The sequence below is a fragment of the Stigmatopora nigra genome, chromosome 6, assembly GCF_051989575.1.
Source record: "Stigmatopora nigra isolate UIUO_SnigA chromosome 6, RoL_Snig_1.1, whole genome shotgun sequence".
Taxonomy (NCBI): domain Eukaryota; kingdom Metazoa; phylum Chordata; class Actinopteri; order Syngnathiformes; family Syngnathidae; genus Stigmatopora; species Stigmatopora nigra.
Window position 1 is genome coordinate 10566150 of NC_135513.1, and position 21719 is coordinate 10587868.

The following is a 21719-nucleotide window of genomic DNA, read 5'->3' on the forward strand; positions in this document are numbered from 1 at the left end:
TGTAAACTTAAGATACTATTCAGTCACTGTGAGGTGAAACCTTGGCCTTTAATAGGGAAATTGAGTATTTTTTGTAATAAACTTATCCATTTTTAGCCATTTTTTGTACATTAGATTCATTTATAAGTCTCATTTCATTTTCTGAACCACTTTATTCTCCCTGGGATCGCGGGGGTGCCGGAGCCTATCCCGATGCAAACTCCACACGTGTACCGACCTGGATTTGAACCAACATCTCCCACTGTGAGGCCGACGCGGAGTTGCATAACAAATTAAAAATCCTGCTAAATTATTTTCTCAAAGTCAAACATAATTTACTTTTTGCCAACGATGTAAATTTATTTATTTAAATGTATTATTCATTTATTTAAAATTAATTAACAGCTTCATCCTTGCATGACCTGGGATATTTGTGTCCTTTGTGAATTTACTTGACTTTAATCTCGTTACTTTTCTTTCGATAATAGAGCTACACATTATAGTTAAACTTAATGGTTTTAGGGTGAAAGTTGAGCACCTACAGTCAAATAAAAAAAGTTGGCAAAGTTTCTCAAATATTTAAACCGCACTAACTTGATCAACTTATTTCAATAAATTCTCAATAGTAAAACTTAAGAATTTGAGTTACAACTACTTCAAATCATTAGTTACTATGTACATTGGGAAGACTTTTCTTTTTTACAGTGATACTTAATGGCACCAATTGGAAAATGAATACTCTGCAACAACTTCAAAAAACCCAAAGACCTGTTTCACTTCTAAATTAGATAATAACAATGTCAGCCATGAAGTGAGTCTCACTGTTCTCACCAATGCATCGTACATTAAACACCTTGATAATTGTCAACCAAGACAGGTCGGGCAGGTACGCACATGAACATACACAAATCATCTACGGCCGCCAGTGGGCGTGTCCAAACAAACTTGCACTCAGGCATTTATTGACATTTTTCTCTCTTTGCGGGGTCAGCACATTTTAAGCTAACGTGAACACTGTGTAGCTACAAAAAGTCGCCAAAGACATGGTGAACCATAAAAAAAAGGACATTTTTGCAATGTGATTGAAGAAAAAAGTTGGAACACATCAAGAGCATGTCAAGTTAACCCAACACGGCTTTGCATTTTGTTTCAAGCCAAGTCAATGCTGACGTGTTGTGACAGTATTGTTCCCGTTTTACTGGCTTGCACAGCTCGTGTGGACCTGGTGTAGAAAAGACAAATATTCAAGTTGTAGAACAGGAATTAAAGGAACCACAATACATCTATACATAAAGTTATAATATCACCATTGGGTGAAAAATTGGAAAAGTGGCTTTTCATCAGCAAACTTGTGACTCAATGCTCTTCTTTCACTGTCTGTGGTTGTTCCAAAAAAGTCCAGAAACTTTCCAAAAACCTCCAAATGGCAACCCAAAACTCGTGCCATTCATTTGATGGAGCTCAAGGAGTCAGTCCATGTAGTCAAAGTCCTCGGGGATCCCGAAGGCTTTGTCGATGTGACTATTGTCAAACGCAAACTTTTTCTTAGTCCATGACTTTATGGCAAAGACGTTGTCTGAAAACACAGAGAAAAATCATGGAGATGGCATGTTTTTACTGCCATAGCTAGTCAGGGATATTTTTAAAATTATTTTTCAGTTATTTTAAAGTTTCTCGCAACTGTGGAGTGATTAGTTAGGCCAGGAAGGAACGTGAAAAAAACTGGTTGTGCCTGGGTATGATTGATTGAATTAAAGCATGTATGTAAAATTATTATTTTCTTTCTGTTTTCATTATATTTTGTTGTTTTGAATAGTTTGGCAAAATTTGCAACCTATATTTTTAGTTTCATTTTATTTTGAATGATGTCGTGTCACTAGATTGTTAAATATACAATTATGTTATGATAGTAGTAGCTGAATAGAATAAAATAATCAGAAAAAAGTACTAATAAGTCGAAAATGTCAATACATAGACTTGCTGAGTTAAAATTGTTGATAAATTTATAGTAAATAGAAAAAAAAAATAGTTGGGCCAAGATATAATTGTGTCTTTGGTGGTGGAATCTTGTTTGTCCTTTTTTTTTTAAATAAAATCGTTGGGCCAGGCTATAATTATGCTAGAAACTCAATTAAGGTAATTAAGGTCAGTTTCACAGTAATAATCTTTTAAAAGTTGGAAAATTTCCCTGATATTCTTTTTTAACATATATTAACATTCAATTAACCACTGAACTAAGTTTTCTTATTTTTTTCCACTTCTTGTTTTGTTTTTGTTCATTTCCACATTGCCTTGTGACCACATCGGTGAAGCAGTGACATTTTGACCATATTAGTCAACAGTCACCGTGCTTACAATTGGGAGTCACAAAGAAGACTTATTTAAAAAAATAATAATAATAACTCACGTCAATTGCTTGACAAGGAGCATTCGTGCGTCTTTAAAGTTAATTGCGAGCAGGGTGTGCCGGATAATTTTCAAAAATTCTCACCTGTCCACCTGGAAACAGCTATTTTGGCAACGGTGTTTGACTTTTCTGCAAAATGTGAGACAGCAATAAAATGACTCATGAGAAAGAAGAAGAACGACAATCATGAAATATCTTATCAATTTCAATGTAATACGTTGGTATTCTGAAAATCTGCAAAATCTGCAGTTCATTGTGACTGACTTTCACTGTCTTGATGTACTAAACTTCCTAAATTGCTCAACTGCAACAACAGGAAGTCTATTTTTGCTCACTTTCTCTGAAAAGTTTGAAGAAATGTGATAATGATACCACACTGTATTTGATGTTAATCATGCAAGGTGTACACATTGTTCCCTAGCATACAAACCAGGCCAAATTTGGGAAATTAAATTTGAATAGACGGTAAATGCATTGCTTTTTATGACTTTGTCTTTCCAAAACTGGGCCAATTCAGATTAAAGGGCAATTATCTATTTTGGTCATTAAAAATAAAAAAATAAACAGCTACCTTGGATCTAGGAAAAAACTAAGGACTGTATTTAATTCCAATTGTTATTTCATCTAACCTTTCATAGACACTTCAGTAAAAATGTTGTGCATTTCTTTTTGTTCTCGGGTTGTGTCAATCATACTTACTCATATCCTCAACAACTTGTGGGTCACAATCATGGTACTTTTCCAACTGAGTCTGGAGCTGAGCTCGCTCTTCTGTCAGAGTCTGAAACTCCTTCAACATGGCGCTCCTCTCTTTCTACACACAAGCACGTGACCAATCAGCATTTGAACGTCCGTACATATTATAGTCTCTTTTCTTACCGTATCCTCCCTTCCTTCTTTAGCTTTTTCAATGGCCTCCTGCAGGGAACTTTGCCGCTGCTTTGCCTCAGATACCTTCAATTAGACATATATAACAACTTAGACAAAAAAACTTGGCAACCCTATTCACATTTTTGTTACCTATATATCAAACCCTCACCTGTTTGTTCAATTGATCCAGTTTAAGCTCACGGGCGTGCACAGCTTTGCTGGGGAAAGCCCAGTAGTAGTTGCATGTGCCCAAACGCTCACAGTCCACCATGTTGTCGTCCACCAGGCTTTGCAGCACGTCCTTCACTGACATTAGTGCTGAAAGACATTAGACACAACATCAGTCCATGTGGCGCCTTCTTCCAAGATCCAGACTCCGTTTTTAGTCTTTTGTTGATAGAGTGTTAGCTTGATTACAGGTCAGTATTTCCTTTGGAAATTCTGACATTGACCAGAAAGGGGTCTCAAGTCGTGACATCCCGATCTGAAACGTACCGTATTAATTCAAGTATAACGCGCAAAATTTTGTACCAAGAAACTGAAGCTAAGTTCGCGTTATACATGAATCCCGTTGAAACACTGCCCCAGCTGGTGAAGAAGTACCCTTCACAGCCATTATGTATACCTGTAAACTTGACTTTGTCCGCTAGATGGCAATAATCTACTTTTTTTTTTTTTAAACAAAAGTCAGCCCTTTCCAAACAGCCTTTAGCAAGTTTATAAGGTAATAGTAGGGGTATAAAATGTAAAAAGGTGCTCCAGGGAAACGAGTCCACCCTGCTCAAGAAGAATGGAATCAATTGTTTGGTAAATCTGATGATGGTGATAAATTAAGACTTTGAAAATGTTTAAATATTCTGATGAACTCGGCTAAGGATTTATGTGCCTCTTTAACATCAAGTAAGGAAAACATTTCCAGCCTCTCAGCCACTTGGAGAGAATGTAGCTGAGCCAGAAAGACATCTGAAATAGGACACTCCAAAAGAAAAGAAAAAAACTCACTGGCAGCATTCTGTTCAGAACTCCACTTACAGTCGAACATTAAAAAGACACATGGTAGGATCTGTACAACCCTCCTTCCGACCATCATTAAGTAACAACATCATGCCTGAGTAAGAGGCTAAACAATGTTACAAACTATCAATTGTAAGCATTATGGATCATAACTTACTTATTCCCTTTGTTTTAGGGGCAATCTTCTCGATGTCTTTCAACTGGAATACGTCTTTCTGCAAACACAGTGATTTACTTGTAAATGAAACATACAATTTTTTGAATTGTCAGTTTTGCATATTTTTGTGCAAATAACCAAATTTCTCTTACTGTTTCAAAGAAAATTTCCATCATGCGACTTCTTTTCTCCTCCAAACTTAATCCTTTCTTTTTCGACTACAACATAATGATGATAAAGAAAGAGAAACATACTTTTACATTACATTGCACTAGGTTGGACGAAAAATTACTATAATAATTACTCCTCTTCAAATAACACTTTTTGTATGTTTGTGTGTTCTTTGGCAATAAAAAGGGAATTATGATTATAACTGGCTTGTATTGAGTGTTTGTTTTGTGACAGGTAAAAGGGGTCCTCCAAAAGTTTCCCATATTTGTCATCATATATTTGTATTGTGCTGTTTGTTGTAAAGGATAAATAAAGTGCGTCATTCATATTGTAAATAAACCTATAGCGAAAACGTACCCTAAAAAACTTGAATTTTCCAGATTTTATTAAAAATCAATACACAATAACGAGGGTGTGTGGAGGTTTATATTAGTATTTAATTATGAATTTTAGCATTGTCGTGACACTGACTTTTTGCGACAGGGGGCTTCCATTTACGGCAACTTCTTATTCAATGACTATTTTATCAATGCGTTTCTAGTTAAGGTATATTAATTATGAGCCTAACTATTCGATTTGTTAATAAATGTGTAACTAGATGGGCATTTGAATTCAACTGAAGCAATTATCACGACACTACCCATTGGATACACATAGAAACAGAACTGACACTAACACAAAATGTTGACAATACCTTACCATGTTCACAAATCGGCTACCTGAACACCCACGACGGTTATGAATCAGCTTTAGAAGCGATTATAGAATATTTGTCTCCTTTTCAAGGGGCCAAATGGTGTCGAGACCAGAGTCCTCAGAGGTTGAAGCTTCGAAATTTCCCGCAGAAAACTGCAGGTTGCCAGATTGAAGAGCCACTCTACAGTGCACTTAACCGTAAAACCCGCCCATTTAAAAATAGTTTAAATAAAGGCATCAAGAAAAACGCATGAATTTTAAAACGAATTATAGTCATTTTTTTCTTCAACTGTGGACTTTTGTCAAAAATAGCCCATAGAATTCCCCTCCCGCCCAGCCTTTGACAAAAAAAAAACCAGGTTGAGAGAGAATACCTCTATCTGGCAACGTTGATGTCATGACCCTGCGTCAGAAAATTATAATTATACATATTTACAAACGGTGAAACAATATTCATTTAATTGAAATTGCTGCAATATTATATACTAGTGTCAATACCATTTTAAAGACACAGAAAAGCATGAATCATTAAATAATATAGGAAATATAAAGACAACAGAAATATTTTGGTCCAGGGGTCATTTTAATTCCATTTGACATAAAATAAATATAAACAAGCAAAAATATAAACAATGCATTGAAGTTCTAATAACTAATATCAGGGTGTTTAAAAAAATATCTGAAATAATCTGCACAGTCAATTAGACGACATTTTTAGCTATTTACGTGCTACAATACTACTCGTGTTAGTATTTCTAAAATATGTATTATTGCAAGTGTAAGGCGTCACAACACAGCAGATTGCACTTGGTGACTTGTAGATTGTGGGTTATCTTTACATTAGTCACATATAAGATTGACATGATAGTCAATAAATTCAAGCTTAGTATGTTCTTCATTGCTGTATTTTTGGACATGCACGTACTATTTTGCATCACAATGTTTAGTTAAAACCTGAGTGCAGTATGATGAAAATGTTTTAAGACTATCTCTGCAATGATGTTAAAAAGAGCAATGTGGAAAAAAGTAGAATTTTTTCTTTTCATCGTGACACTAAGACTCATTCTTACAGTAATTTTGGAAAAACAGGCAAAAATGGAAGACTAGCATTTCTGTTTTTGTTTGTTAACTTGTCCAGTTATTGTGACTGGCGTCTACTGCTGGGGTTAAATTGGTTTGAAGTGTCCCCTAAAAGCACACAAAATAGGACGTCCCAGTGGCACAAAGCGTACGCGACGGATAAAGGTGAATGAATGCAAATTGGCTTTTTAAGTGTATACACACTTGTGCGTGTTTGTATCATTCTACTTCGCACTAGAGTGCAGCACTGGGTGGGCTACTGCAGGTAGCGGTAGACTTTGAAGCAGTGATTTCCAGAGTCGGCAACCACAACGTGTCCATCAGAAGTCAGCGCCAGGCCCTGAGGACCGTACAGCGGGTCGGCCGACGTATTGATATAGGACAGGAAAGAACCACTGCCGTCAAACACCTGCCAGTATGGAGAAATATTTATTCATTTTCTGAATCTGATCTTCACGAGGGGGTGCTGGAGCCTAACAATGGGCACACTGACCTGTATCCGGCTATTTCCCCAGTCTGCGACGATAATGTTTCCGTTGTCGTCCACGGCCACCCCTGTGGGGGCATTGAACTGACCGTTACCTTCGCCATTGGATCCGAACTTCAAGAGGAACTCCCCTTCCGTGTTGAATACCTATATGCAGGTTTAACTCAGAATTAAAATAACACAGACCAGTGGTATGTTAAACCGCAGTTTACCTTTACAGAGTGGTTGTGAAAATCTGTTATGATGATTTCATTGTTGTTGTTGACGGCAGCAAAGTGGGGCCCTGAGTTGAATTTTTGGAAATATAAAATCATCATTATCTTCATTATCTTCCGCTTATCCGTGGAATATAAACTAATCATTTATATGAGTTTAGAGAAGAAATATCAATGGATAATCTTCATTAACTTTGCAATTACCTGCAAATTGCTTGTCGCCATTACCACGGTTACCAAACTTGGTGACCATCTTGCCATTAAGCTGGAAAATGAAAACGCAGCAGGACTTGTTGTCCACCACGATTACATGACCGTTCCGGTCTACCGACACACCCTTGGGACCCATCAGCTTACCCGAGCCGATCTTGTTCTAGAAAAACAAAAAATGTTGAAAATTTGTCAAAGGCAATCATCGTTGAATCGATATTTCCCCAAACGTGACATCATTTTAAGTTATTAAGTTAACATGTATGTGTCTGTATGTTTGTTTACTCAGCTGCCTCCTGCTCCACCCTCACTGATGCATGCGCCCAACCACCCCAGTAGTAAACCATGTCTTTTCAACAATATTTCAATTCACTGTGCTAATAACAGAGAATTTTGGATGACTCACCTTAAATTTGCCATCGCTGGAAAAGATGCTGACCCACTTATTGTCATAGTCGGCAATGATGATGTCTCCACTGGGGTGGACGGCCACACCAGTAGGCCGCTGTAGCTGACCGGGGGTCCTCCCACGGACCCCAAAACGACTACGGAATAGGCCTTCGTTGGAGAAAATCTGAGTAGGGGGAAAATTGTATCAGTCAGTAACAGAAAAAAATATTCATGGTATATTGTAGGAAGAGTTGACCAAATAAATCTTTTTGTGAAAATAACATTAAAATACATAGTATATCAATACAATAACTCTGCAGTCATCTTAACCCCAATTATGGAAAAATTGTGTTATTAACCTGAACACATTGGTTGTTGCTGTCTGCGATGAGCACTTTGCCCACACAAGTGGACACACCCTGCAGATTTGTGAACTCGCCTTTATTTCGCCCTTTGGTGCCTAAAAAAGTTGTATATTAAGGTATTTAGTGAAGACTCAAATGTCTTTGGGAATCATAAAAGAAGCATAGTCACAAAAATGCCAAAATTAGGCTAATAGAGGACTTTAAATTCAGAGAATTAAAATCAATGGCTGTTGAAGAATCCAAAGCATTTTCTCGTATCAAATGCATATAAGTATTCATAAAAACAATATTGACAGACCACAAATTGCCTCTAATTTTTACAACAACAATAAAAAAACAAGAGCAAAAAAAAGCACATACCAACTCGGAAAATGAGGTCGTCTTCAATTGGGTTCTCTTTCCTGCGTCCAGTGCTGTACATGCTGGCCGGTCTCTTTATAGCCCTCTGCTTGATATGCCCACTGCTACCGGGCGACTTGAGCCTCGTTTTAACGCCGTCGGAGGCACTTGAGTTTTCTGCCGACTTGCTGGCCTTAGTCCTGAAGGGGCTACCTTTGATATGCTCCTCATATAAGCGTAGGGACAACATAAAGGTGCCCTCTTTGGGGGCGGTGAACAGGTACTCATAAGTGCCGTTCTTGTTATCTAATATTTCGCCGTCGCCTTTGCTGCCATCAGCCGCCGAGATCTCCGCCGTCAGGACTGCGTTGCCCATCTTGCAAAGCCCACCATCTTTGTCCTTGAGAAATACCAAGTTTGTATAATACAGTTAATATATGAAACAGGCAAATCATTTTGCTAAGCCCCCCAAAAATTGAAATTAAAAGTCAATTATACTTGACCTAAGTAAGATTTTTACTGTCTTTTTGTAACCTGACATATTGATTGTTCCATGTTACAAATATATTACCACAGCATCATGTTTTTAGAGACTATTTCTAGTGCTCTTTATCTGCTTATAATTATTTGAATTATCTACTTAAAGTTACCTTAGTGGTGACAGTGATGGAGGTCGGCACCCCTGCCACACAGTGCTTCAAACCCTCGCCGGTGGCCACGGTCTCAGACGCCACGGCGTTCGTCGTCACCAGGCCGCCCAGGTTGTGAATAGACTTCTTCACGCTGTCCGTCTCCAGGCGGAAGTCCAATTGGTCATTCTCGCCGGGTCGCAAGGGGAGCTTTTGTGCCGCCAGCTCAACCAGGCGCTCGCTCATCTGCTTCTTGACCACGAGCACTTCAGCCTCGCTGCCATGGTTCAAGGCCTGCTCAGCAAAGTCACAGCTGCTGCGGATGCCGTCCTGGCCCTGAAGCAGGCTGTCCAGCTGTGCCTGCAATACCTGCAGACACAACAATCAAGGGTTAACTCAAGGTGAATAAAGTCGATTTATTCAAGGGATGTTTTTGCAGAATTGCAGACTTATTGTTGCCTGTAGGTTCCAAGGTATTGAATTGAATGCCTTATAAGTTTCTATAAATGTAGAATTTTGTAAATCATTAAGACAGTTTATCTCCTTTAATTAACTGAGTAATAGTTATTCCAAATGTCAGGGATAATATGACACTGACACACGCCCACAAAGACACACAAAGACACGTACACACAAAACAGCAGGGGGCAACATTGTTCCATAGTGTTGTATGAGTTACATCAGCAGACCGGCTGAGACGCAAACAATGTAATGTCTCCGTTCTTTTTAAGGACAAACATCCATTTTAGATCTTCCACAAAACGCCACTTCTATTAAATCCTGCAAACCACTATCAATGACCTCAAAGATAACTAAAAACCAGAATCAATGCACATCATTCTTCCATCTCTCAAAAGAAGCAAAAGCAACTCACGTGGATTAGCTTGTCACACTGGTCTTCTGACTCACCGCCCGAAGCCATTGCACATTCTTCTATCTCAGAATCCCAACCCCCATTTACGATGCACCCTGGCACCCCTAAAAACCTGGTTCTTGGGTGCAGAGTGACACACCCCGAAAGTGCATCCAGTACACTGGCTCCATCTGTCTACAAGAGTCTGGAACGCAAAGATCACTCCACCCATCCCACCCCAGCCTGGCCTGCCTCCTCCCTCTGGGTTCTGTTAGAGGGAGGGTCAATCGTGACTCATCAGCATGATATCTAGCTCCAGGGGCAAAACAAACCAACCAGATGATTGCGTTTTCAAATGAGGACCAGCACCCTGCAGGCCTCTTCATCAAGTGGATGATTCCCATTGGCTAACCAATGGATTTGTAGTGTTTAATGGCCCACTTCAAATTGTGTTGCTTCCAAAAACATACACTGGGTTCTGAGAAAGATTATCTTGATGGATGTGTATATAACAAAGGCACATTATGTTAAAATTGAGTTAGAAATTGACTGACCTTCTGCTTGAGGCCGAAGTTGACCTCCAACTCCATGAGCAGGACGCTCTTGCGTACATTGAGGGTCTTCTGCAACTCATCAAAGGCGGCGTGGATGTCTTCCTCAATGGCGCTCTTGCGACCAGTCAGTCGCTGCAGGATATCCGATAGCGTCAGCAGGGCACCATCGATCTCGGGCAACCTGGGGCAAAACCATTGTGATGACACATGATGATTATGTGGAACTGTAAAAATAGTAAAAACTGGTTTACTGGTGCAATTTTGGCAAAGTCAAAGCCAACAGTAATCAAATGTCATTGTTAACAACTGCACATCATTCGTCACTTCATTAAAACCGTTTTCTGTCAAGTCTTTTGATCAAAACAACAGGCTAATCACATTCATTCATTTTGTTTTGTACAGGCTATCCTTATCCTATAGTTTTTTTGTACAACAACCTTTTAAAATCCTGAGAATTCCTGCACTCTATAAACACCACCGATTGTTTTGAGAAAATTCTCAGCTTACCTTCTCTTGACGGCGTCCATCTGCTCTTGTAACGAGGCCTTGTGTTGATCCACAACGTCTTTAAGCGGCACGGTGGGGTGCTCACCGTGTTCGCCACTCGTGCATTCTTGGCACATGGCCGTCTCACAGGGTGGACAGTAGAATTCCATTACCTGAGCGATAAGGCAATGACATTCCATCACCCCCAACTTGTGTTTTCACTGCTTCCAAATTCCGCTTACGCTGCCTCCGTGGTTGGGGCAAGAGAGGAATTGCCCTGCTGCCACCACACCCATGTCATCGAGGATGGTTGTTGCCTCTCGATTGACGCCTCCCCCGCGATGGGCCGGTGAGTGCTGTAAGACGTCCATCAGGTTGGTGATGAAGAAATTGTTCTGTAGAGCGATGACTCCCTTCTCGGGTAAGATGGACGTTTGGCGGCAGACGGGGCACGAAAGCGTCAGGCTGTGGACCGGGATGTAGTTTTGCAGGCACCTGTCACATTAACATGGGTTGTCAGTACAAATGCTCGATTGGTTTTGCCTCATCTAGTGTTTTTCTAACTTCAATTTATTGTAACACAATTTCCTCTATCACCTAATGCAGCATCACGATGGTATTCCAATGCAACTCCCCTTAATTAGCTATTTAAAAAATACACATTTACTTTTGCAAAATAGGGGATTGAACCCACAAACTTTGGACAAATATTCTGCTCCTGTGCAGTGAAAATAGTATTATTTTTTAAGCATTTTGGACAGTTGAATCAAAGTTCATCCATAAACCTGATAATAGTTTTCAACATATGTTTAAATGGACAAAGCATGCAGAGAGCTTTGAAATATAAAATGAATCTCAGCTGAGAAGCAACCAGAGTCACACAGGGTCTCTTTTGTCCCCCAAACAAAAGCAGTGCAGAGATACTGGTGCCAACTACATTGAATGTTATGCCATCACCACTGATTGTTCAAATACCAGCATAAAATTATAGTGTAAACATCTTGTTTTTCTGATATATACAGTGTATACAATAGTTGACAACTGTTTGCAAACCATTGCATTGTTTTTGTGAACAAAATGTGACAAGATCATTGAAATTGATTTGTTTTGCAACATAATATACTATATATTTTTAAATTCAACATATTATACTTTCATTCAATCATTCATTTTCTGAACCAAGGGTTTGGAGGGGGTGCTGGAGCCAATCCCAGCTAACTGGCAATGTAAATGAGAGACCAATGGACACTCACCTCTCACAAAAAGTATGAAGGCAAGGCAGCACTTTTGGATTGTGGTATCGGTCCAGACAGATGCTGCAGATCAAAAACTGCTTGTCAATCTGGCGCACCACCGGGCTGGGAATGCTGCCGGCGTCAGCGGCCATCCTAAACGCGGGACTTGATGGAAGCTGCCCCGGCTCTGCCTTTTATCTGCGTCAGCCCTGCCAGAGAAATAGCAACACCTTCAATGAATGCTGACTGTAATGCATGAGTAGATTATTTTGAAGAGGTCAATTCTCTTGGTTATCCTATCAGGGACAGGGAAGGATTCAAATGAAGGCATCAATTGACACATTCTGTTTTTTCAACATGATTTACTCACTGATAAAAAGACTAAAATTCTATACAATCTTACATTAGAGTGTACTTTATTACAAAATGTTGGAGAACAAAATGTATCAATAAATTAGAACTGTTTTAAGAAGCGAAGTATATTCTATATAGAAAACCAAAATCACAAATATGCCTATTTTTATTGTTTCAGAACAAATTCTTCCATATTTTTAAGCCCATCTGAACACTGCATTATGCCAATTAGATTGGATATATTATCACCAAATATGGCTGCTAAACACCACAACGTTTGGACAAATGAACAAAAATGAAGCAGCTCAATTCCCTACCAAACCCTCCAACAATCCCCCAAAACATAACTTCATTCATCATAAATCTAGGATGATTCTACGCCATGGAGCAAGCAGCAGTGCACCCTCTCCGTCACCCCATCCTTGCGAGCAAGCGGCTGCAATGCTGCTGAGAGTTGCTTTTCAAATGCACTCTCAACCAGGCTAATAAATAATGAAGGAGAAAGCAGAAAGTGGGACATTCTGTGCTGACTCCAAAAATAAAACACTTTACCCACAATTCACTAGATTGGTGGAGCAGCCTTTTCTTCATAAAGTGACTTTTGTTATCAGACAGAGCAGGGAAAGTGTGTCAGAGCCACAACAGGCTGAAAAAAATAAACCCTCAAGGGCTCAACTACTGTGGTAGTGACCGAGCTGGCAAACTTGAACCAGCGAGGGGTTGTCTTGCGAAAAGCACCTGATGGCAATCCACTGATTACACTTGGTATTGTAGAAAGCTTTGCTCTTTAGAGCAAGAGTGTCAAACTTGGGTTGGTTTGTGGGCCGCTTTAACATCAACTCGATTTTATGTGGGTTGGACCATTTTAGATATAATATTGAGATATTTTTTTTTTATAAATGGAGTAAAAGAACTGGATTAAAATCCCTGAATATTCATATTTTTGGGATCTAAAACAATGTTTATTTGAGCTTTTTTTAAAATATATTTTTAGATTTTACAAAATAATTTTAGAACTAAAAACAGAAAAAAATATTAAAAAATGACAATTATTGATTTAAAAGGCTAAATATTACAAATAGACAATTTTACATTTTACATTTTATATCATTATATAAGACAGAAACTAAAATTTAGAATGGATAAAAAAAAGAACGCTGAAAATCGACCGAGCTTCAATTTGAACAGTGTGCAGACATAAACAAACACACTGTTATGTAACCGTGTCAAGCAGCCATTCCCGCTGTCATACCAGGGTATGAAAAATGAAATTGGAGCATTCAAAACAAAACAAAGCCAGACTTACGATACATCAAACGAAAAGGAATCAACATCATCATCATCATTGTTTCTGACTCACTTGGAAGTACTTGTAAATATCCTTTTCCTCCCATCACATCCATCCATCCGTCTTGTCCTGAAGTAAACGCTGTTTGAATGCCTTTGAGCATGTGCAGCGTGGATGGATGGAGGGATCAGAGGAAAGAGGGAGGGAGGATAGAGGGGGGATGACGAAGGAGGACCAAGCAGATGGAATTATGGGGAGTTCGGATGCTGACTCACACTGCATACACTATATGCAGGCAGAAGGTAGTTGCTCTGCACTATGAATGCCATTGCATGTTCTTATTTGTTTTGATTTGAATAGAATTCTAACAGGATTATATAATTCAATTTAAGAACCAAATAACTAAAGTTCATCATCCAGGATTGGTGTGTACTTTAAAAATAAATCATTAACAATGTTATTGAAGCCTATCTGAACTAAGACAAAAGTAAGACTAGACCACATGTGTCAAAGTGGCGGCCCGGGGGCCAAATCTGGCCATTGGAAAGTAAATCATGAGTGCCAACTTTCTTTTTTAGGATCAAATTAAAATGAAGAGTATAGATGTATATTAAATTTCCTGATTTTCCCCCATTTTTTAATCATTTTTCTCAGTTTTTAGTTCAAAATAATTTTGTAAAATCTAAAAATATATTTAAAAAAAGCTAAAATAACCATTGTTTTAGATCTATAAAAAAACTGAATATTGAGGGCTTTTAATCCAGTTCTTTTAATCTATTTATAAAAGTAATCTAAATATTATATCTAAAATGGTCTGGCCCACGTGAAATCGAGTCTGACACCCTTGAACTAGACCCTAAACTGACACACAGAGAGACAGATGACCATTCAGACTTACAATCGTACCGTAGCAAAGTCAGGTGAGTGAACCACTACATCATCAGGTCCTGTTGTTTAGGTTAGCAACATCCTACAAGAATTTGGCCCACTAATGCTCCAAAAACATGATGACACAATCTAATCGGATGTGTCCACTGGCTGCAGGATGACATGTGATTACAGCAGCGAGCCATTCATTAGCCTCAATTTCCTAAACGTGTCACCCCCATCGTGCGTTCAACATGTCAGTCTAACATTTCTGGCCACTCAAGATAAGACGACGACTCGTCTTCAGTGATGTGTTCATGTCTGTTTTGAATGGTTGAAACAAACAAACTATCATCAAAATATGCAGGAATTTGTGTATTTTTCCTATTATTATTTGGTTTGATATTTTGCTTCTTTAACCAACAAATCGACCAACAAAACATAATACAGATTTAAAACGTGACTATTTTTGCTTTTGAAAAAATATTTTTGTATGAGAAATATTTATTCATTCAAGGGGCTCGGGGTGGGGGTGCTGGAGCCTATTCTGACCTAACAATAAAATCAAAGCATACATACATATTCTGAGAGCTCCTCCATTTGGTATACTAAAGTAGTCTAGGGTTAGGGATATATAATTAAATGTTTTTCATATTTTAACCCTCGTAATCTAAATATAAAATCTTTTTTACACTTCTCTGGCTCGCCTACTTCAATGAGTCTGTATATCGTCCTCTGATTGGCTACAATTATCCGCTGCCAAGCCCCCCCAAGTCGAATTGGATTAAACGTCTAACACCGTCAATGGCAATGAATGAGTTCCTATGGAAGGCCTGATTTTCTTTTAAAATGAGAAGATAAGAAAAAGTTATTTGCATTTCTGTTTCATGAATGACTTTGAACAATGGAATCACAGCTTTCATTGTTGGAGGGCAGTGAGGTGGTTGGAGGGGACAGTAAGGAGGGGGTCTTGGAGGTGGCTAATTTAAAAGAAGAAACTGTTTAATATGCAGAGCACACAACCACAGGACCACCAAAGGAATTCTATTCATTTTGTAGACGTTGTTTTAATTTGGTAGGGCATTGTAGTTTAAGAAGAACCCATTGAAGTAATATTAAATTTGCCACTTTAAACTTAAACAACAGAGGTTTTTGGATTATTTTCATTGGTTAACACAAATTTCATGGTACTAAGGAAAACTGTTCACAGTGTTTGATATTTTTTCCCTTTCTAAATGGCTATTTTATTCCCAAATGACTTTGCAATGGTTTTCCAATGCTCTTGATTATCTGAAAATGACTTTTCTAACACATGTAAGCTCTTAAAGGGCCGTTAAGAAAACTTTGGCAATGTTTTAATCTTACCTCATGTCTTTTTCCAACGTGTCCTGAATCTGTATTCAAACTCTGGACTTCATGTCTTCTGCATTTAAAAAGCAGCATATAAATATTACAGACAGTGCAATAGAAAAAAATGACTCACCACTCGTGTTCTGTCAGCACAGTTCGTATATTACGCCATTCCAGTGTAGTGGAGAGATGGTAATGCAAAGAACGAGTGTATCTCAGGGGGTAGATATCCAGGGAAAATCAGCATGGCGTGTTCGTACGTGAGTGAGTAGTCTTGAGGTGTTACATTAACCTGGAGGATAAAGAAGGATTGAGACGAGCATAATCCCCTACACATGACCACAACACACTTACAAGTGACCTCCACTGTGATATTCCATTGAAACATTCTTTTCTCAACTTGTTACCAGTCGGTATTCCACACAAACACTATTCATCATACTACTATTCCATGTAGTATTGCAATACAGTATACAAACATACATGTTCCTTCGCATTATACTAACATATCTATGTATATGTCCTAGGTTCAAATCCAGGTCGGTCCACCTGTGTGGAATTTGAATGTTCGCCCCGGGCCTGCGTGGGTTTCCTCCGGGTACACCATTTTCCTCCCACATTCCAAAAACATGCAGGGTAGGCTGATTGGACAATCTAAATTGCACAGGGTGCCCCACGCCTCAATCCCTGGAGTCAGCTAAGATAGGCTCCAGCACCCCTCACAACCCTAGTGAGGATAAAGCAGTTCAGAAAATGAGATGAGATAATACTAAACATAGCACCCAACCGTAGTCACCATTGCTGTAAAATACTAGCATCATCGCGAAACATATAACTAGTAGTACATCCACAGTACTGATTACATACTACTACAGTCCTATTAAAACATACTAGTACTTCACTGTAATAAATAACTTTCATATAATACATTCTACCACTTAACATGGCATTTGCAAACATAAAAAGACACCTGTAGTGTAATTTGAACTAAGCATACTTTTATTAATAAAAAAAACAATTAAACTAAAAGGGTACTACTATACACAAACAAACTAGCAGTATGTAGTATATTGATTTTAATGATGATGGTGCTAAATCATTGGTTGCCCTCTTGTGGCAAAGAGGCAAAATTAATACGTATAGTATTATATTAGACGTTATGGGAGCTTACATTTTGTGTCAAAAAATGGAAATAAATTGACTGGAGGACAGATAAATTGCAAAAGTACCACTTTTGTGAGTATGTTAGGGTGTTTATTTTTACAATATGCTAAGGAATGTACCACTCAATCGTGGGAGAGGGATGTAGGGATTGTATTGTCTCATTATTAGGGAGTTTGAACTCATCCTCGGGTACCAAAGGTGACCTTTTAAGTCTGCACAACCAGTTAACTAAGTAAAATATAAGGAATTTATTAGCTAAAAATGTTATATGGACAGCAATGTTTTTGTTTGTATTACAAGAAAGACTTTAGTTCCACCCCCTTAATTTACCGGCAGGAAGAAGAAGAAAGATAAACGCGCCGAAGAGTGCTTTCAAACTGTGACTATACAGGTTTATTTTGTTTTTTTTTAAATCTGGAACGGCGTGGCGTAAGCAAAGGAAAGAAACTACGAGTTATACGCGAGGAATTAAATATATATCTGAATTTCAACTTTGGTAAGTTTTGGACAATTCAAACGTTTTTCTTTTTGTCTCCCCGGTGTTGCCACTTGACTTTATTAGTAAAGGCGCCAAAACGTCACATATCTTGTCACTTTAATCTTCAAAGTAATAATTATTTTGACTTTGACCATCAATAGAAATTGATTATTTGCTCCTTTAATGTTATTCTACCTAATTTGCCGTGCATTTTACGCATCGAATTTTTCCTCTTTCACTGTTAAACGTTAACAATGAGCATTCTACCCAGAGATGATTTATTATCCTTATTGTAAAGTGGACATATCATAGAATATGGTTTAACATTTGTTATAAGGCCGCACGTGGAGTTAGTAATGCGGAAATAGACAAGCCTCTTTCGGCACCATGTGGTTTGAGAACATCATGGATGAAATTACATATGACGCATCTACCTTTGTTTCACCCTCCGACCGCAAGGTGGCACTAATTTGACTTTTTAGTATGTCATCGAAAGGTCCTCAAATCTGGCGACCTCTTTGAAATATGTATTGGATGTACATCTTGGTTCATAATTCACTATTATATTTTTCACTTTTGTCTTTATGTTTTTGCTATTGTGACCATGACATTTTCTGTTATTTGGCCTTTTAACAGAATGATGGAAATTAAAAAAGCAAATGCTCCCCCTGACCGGTGAGTATCTTTAAAAAAAAATCTATACTAGGGGTGTCAAACCTGCTAGAAGCTAGATGTCCAATCTATTTTGACTGGGAGGGGGGAAATGAAAGATTGACATGCAATTGCGTTTTGGTAGCTGTAACCTTGTGGCCGCTATCGTCTTCATGCTGGGCCTCGGGACGCTACTACCTTGGAATTTCTTCATCACAGCTTCCCAGGTGAGCTCGTCAAAACAAAACTCGTTGTCTCGTTGCCGTTTATAGCGCCTTTGTTGTTGTCCTCCTCAGTACTTTAATCAGCGGCTGAACCAGACGACAGAAATGACGGTGAAGGAATACAACTACGACAACTGGATGACGTTACTTTCCCAGTTGCCCTTGCTACTCTTCACGCTCCTCAACTCTTTCTTCTACCAATGGTTTGTAGGCTCTAGTTATAATAACCATTAGGAAGCTCAGATGCATTTAATACCAATCATTTAGGGTTCGGGAAAGCGTACGCGTGGCCTCGAGCCTGGTGTTTATCTTGCTGCTCTTCTCGCTGACGGCCACTCTGGTGAAGGTGGACATGTGTCCTGACACCTTCTTCTCTGTCACAATGGCCACGATTTGGTTCATCAACAGTCAGTAAAGCACACATAGCAGAAATGAACCACTATTAGCTTAGAAGTTGTGGCTAACGTGTATTTGTTTTTTGTGTTGTGTGTATGATCTTTCTATTTTCCTGCATTTTTGTGTGTATTTTTTTCATCTGGGTGTATAATATGGCTGTGGGTATTTTTGTGGGGTATATTTTGTCTTTTAAATTGTATGTTTTTATGTGTGGCTTTTGTTTTGGTGTGGATGTGTTTTTATGGGTCTGTGTGGGTCTTATCTCTGTGTTTGTATTGGACTTTTATTGTATGTTGTCCTTTCTGGGCATGTGCTTTTTGTGTTTGTTTGTTATTGTGTAAGTGTGCAGCGCAGTATTGCAGGGCAGCCTCTTTGGGATGGTGGGCCTATTGCCGGCTCGTTACAGCACCCTGTTTATGAGTGGCCAAGGTCTGGCTGGGATTTTCGCCGCCATCGCCATGCTGCTTTCCAAATTAGGTGAGAACTGCAAAAAAATGGGCAACAGCCCCAAAGTCAATAAGGAAAAAAAAATGAAATGCTTGTTCATGCTAGGTAACACGGACCCAAAGTCGGCAGCATTGGGCTACTTCATCACACCATGCGTGGCTACGCTGGGAACGTTGACGTGCTACATGCTACTACCTCACCTGGTCAATATTCATTTATTTACCTGTCAAGCATTTTTTAATTTTTTTATTTATATACAGTAATCCCTCAATTATCGTGTCTACTTAACGATTTTTTCCACTTAATTATATATACATATTTTTTTTAAGTTCATAAAAATGTGTAAATTCGCTGAAGCTCATTTTGTATTTATTTTTATTATTGTGGCCATGTCTGGTCTACATTAACCATAAAATTTGAGATTACTGTACTAAATTTTGTATGCATGTGTATGATATCATCTGGTACTCATGACTTCGCTGGGGTTTGTGATGGCAGAAATTTGCACGTTTCCACCTGCGCCGACAGTCAAACGAAGATGAGGAGAAGTTGAATGAGCTTCCTCCTAACGCAGGTTGGTGCAAAATCCTTGTGGATCAATTAATCTAAGGTTGTTTTTGTAGCCATTTTAGTCTTTTTGATGCAAACGCATGGAAGACTTTCATTGAGTTTCTTTGCCAGACAAGTACGTGGTGAGCACACAAGATGAAAAGAAGTTGGACGCTGAGAAGATATTAATTGGGGAGCTGGAGGAGCGATCATCTGTCCTGGTTGTCTTGAAGAAGGTCGGCCATAGTTTTTCTTCCGAAATTCGTACAGTGTAATATATTCTTAGTTTGTTTTTTTCTTCTCTCAGATCTGGGTAATGGCGGCTTGTATCACATGCATTTTTGCCATTACACTGTCAGTGTTTCCCGTGGTGATGTTACGTGTGCAGACTGTCTACAAGAACACCAACTGGGGTGAGCTGCCATTACGTCTATAAATGGAGGAAAAATGTCTACTTTGTCTTATTTAATTTATTTTTTCAACCAGAAAAAGTGTTTACATCCGTTTGCTGCTTTGTGGTTTTTAACGTTATGGACCTCGTGGGCCGGGGCGCCCCCTCCCTCGTGCAATGGGTCAGTCTGAAAACACACTCGCACTTAATTAAGATTACAGGTGTTATTAATTAATAGGCTACCACTGACAGCCATAAATGTCCAATCGCTTATGTGACAAAATAAATTAGATGTCTTATTGATCTTGGCATCTTATTGGCTTGGATTATAGTTCTTTATTTTTGACATTTGTCTTCTAAAATTTTCAGCCGGCCAAACACAGCCGTCTTTTCCCATGCATGGTGGCATTGCGTGTGGTCTTCATTCCACTTCTCATGATGTGCAACATTCCAAACACCAAGCTGACCATCTTGTTCCGCCACGACGCCGCCTTCGCCATCATCGTGGCGCTCTTTGCCTTCTCCAATGGATACCTGGCCAGCCTCTGCATGGCCTACGCGCCACAGTGAGTCCCATGCCACTCATCCTGATGTGTATACAGTGTGCTAATGCTAACATTGTTGTGGTTGCTAGGATGGTCGCCTACCGAGACTGCGAGACGGCTGGTTCGCTTATGACCTTCTTCCTTGTTCTTGGTTTGGCGCTGGGTGCGTCAGTATCCTTCCTGCTGGTAAAGTTGCTGTAGACTAAATACAGGTACACATTATAGCACTTGTGCTGTAAATCCAATGGTTATCTCTAGGATTAATTTAAAAAACTGACACCTTGTACAAGCTTTTAATTTTCCACATGGAACATGTTACGTGATATGTATTTTACTTTCAAACATTTCGCCCTAGTTGCCTTACCTTTTTGCCTCAATATGGTAAAAAAAATACTTAAGAAGGCATGTCATTTTGAAAGTTTTATGTTTATGAGTTAGACATGTTTTGACTAACAGAGAAAAATCCCCCAAGTGGGAAGCACTTATTTTTTACATAAGCGTATTGCAACCACACCAGTTAAAGTTATCATTTTTTTGTAATATTTATTTTAACATAAAAAAATTATGTTGAAATATCACATTCAAATTGTTTGTTACATGTTAACACATTTTAATGTGACGAAGTATCACATTAATTTATATTATCTTTCATTTCCATGGTAATTGATGCAAGTTCACAATATAAAAAATGTTCCATGTTGTGGTAAATGCAACTGAAAAAAACTTTTTAATTTCTATTTAAACAATGCACTTATTTTGTATGTTGAAAAAGGAAAAACATTTGACTTATTATTGTGATCATTGCAATGATAAAACATGTCCAAATGTACAGTTTGTCACATTTACACGTAATTGATTAAAAAATGTAAATGTAATTT

The 21719-nt window shown here is 38.6% G+C and overlaps 3 protein-coding genes across 4 annotated transcripts; 1 reads left to right on the top strand and 2 right to left on the bottom strand.

The window, feature by feature from the left end:
* Nucleotides 1-919: 919 nt before the first annotated feature.
* mnd1 (meiotic nuclear divisions 1 homolog (S. cerevisiae)) lies at nucleotides 920-5462 on the bottom strand. Its single transcript, XM_077719177.1, has 8 exons — nucleotides 5298-5462; nucleotides 4580-4645; nucleotides 4428-4485; nucleotides 3426-3574; nucleotides 3266-3340; nucleotides 3086-3200; nucleotides 2471-2515; nucleotides 920-1555 (listed from the first exon to the last, which is right to left on the bottom strand). Exons 1-8 carry the CDS (start codon nucleotides 5298-5300, stop codon nucleotides 1449-1451), a joined length of 618 nt encoding a protein of 205 aa, XP_077575303.1. The 5' UTR covers nucleotides 5301-5462; the 3' UTR covers nucleotides 920-1448.
* A 396-nt stretch (nucleotides 5463-5858) lies between these two features.
* Nucleotides 5859-13968, bottom strand: trim2a (tripartite motif containing 2a). Its single transcript, XM_077719333.1, has 13 exons — nucleotides 13852-13968; nucleotides 12156-12346; nucleotides 11145-11397; nucleotides 10924-11075; nucleotides 10417-10597; nucleotides 9031-9378; nucleotides 8402-8780; nucleotides 8036-8136; nucleotides 7693-7860; nucleotides 7281-7449; nucleotides 7074-7144; nucleotides 6868-7008; nucleotides 5859-6783 (listed from the first exon to the last, which is right to left on the bottom strand). The coding sequence occupies exons 2-13, from the start codon at nucleotides 12287-12289 to the stop codon at nucleotides 6631-6633; spliced, it is 2250 nt and encodes a 749-aa protein (XP_077575459.1). The 5' UTR covers nucleotides 12290-12346; nucleotides 13852-13968; the 3' UTR covers nucleotides 5859-6630.
* Nucleotides 13969-17119: 3151 nt separating this feature from the next.
* LOC144197770 (equilibrative nucleoside transporter 2-like) lies at nucleotides 17120-21716 on the top strand. Of its 2 annotated transcripts, none has more exons than XM_077718396.1 (13): nucleotides 17120-17232; nucleotides 18275-18313; nucleotides 18435-18516; nucleotides 18586-18716; nucleotides 18781-18920; nucleotides 19252-19386; nucleotides 19462-19559; nucleotides 19855-19930; nucleotides 20038-20141; nucleotides 20213-20318; nucleotides 20392-20477; nucleotides 20666-20862; nucleotides 20931-21716. In XM_077718396.1, the coding sequence occupies exons 2-13, from the start codon at nucleotides 18276-18278 to the stop codon at nucleotides 21040-21042; spliced, it is 1305 nt and encodes a 434-aa protein (XP_077574522.1). In that variant the 5' UTR covers nucleotides 17120-17232; nucleotide 18275; the 3' UTR covers nucleotides 21043-21716. The 2 variants fall into 2 exon arrangements, with proteins under 2 accessions (XP_077574522.1, XP_077574521.1); XM_077718395.1 differs by lacking the exon at nucleotides 17120-17232 and adding an exon at nucleotides 17366-17656.
* The last annotated feature ends 3 nt before the right edge of the window (nucleotides 21717-21719 follow it).

What these genes read in the sequence shown, in the direction of transcription:
- trim2a (XM_077719333.1), bottom strand. Translation starts at nt 12,289, where the DNA reads ATGGCCGCTGACGCCGGCAGCATTCCCAGCCCGGTGGTGCGCCAGATT. An exon ending in ATGGACGCCGTCAAGAGAAG is followed by an intron (nt 10,598 to 10,923) that starts GTAAGCTGAGAA and finishes GTTTTGCCCCAG; the next exon opens with GTTGCCCGAGATCGATGGTG. An exon ending in TTCACAACCACTCTGTAAAG is followed by an intron (nt 7,009 to 7,073) that starts GTAAACTGCGGT and finishes ACCTGCATATAG; the next exon opens with GTATTCAACACGGAAGGGGA.
- mnd1 (XM_077719177.1), bottom strand. An exon ending in ACAAGTTGTTGAGGATATGA is followed by an intron (nt 2,516 to 3,085) that starts GTAAGTATGATT and finishes CACATTTTGCAG; the next exon opens with AAAAGTCAAACACCGTTGCC. An exon ending in AGCTGTTTCCAGGTGGACAG is followed by an intron (nt 1,556 to 2,470) that starts GTGAGAATTTTT and finishes CTGTGTTTTCAG; the next exon opens with ACAACGTCTTTGCCATAAAG.
- LOC144197770 (XM_077718396.1), top strand. Translation starts at nt 18,276, where the DNA reads ATGATGGAAATTAAAAAAGCAAATGCTCCCCCTGACCG. An exon ending in GCAAATGCTCCCCCTGACCG is followed by an intron (nt 18,314 to 18,434) that starts GTGAGTATCTTT and finishes GCGTTTTGGTAG; the next exon opens with CTGTAACCTTGTGGCCGCTA. An exon ending in ACATGCTACTACCTCACCTG is followed by an intron (nt 19,560 to 19,854) that starts GTCAATATTCAT and finishes TTGTGATGGCAG; the next exon opens with AAATTTGCACGTTTCCACCT.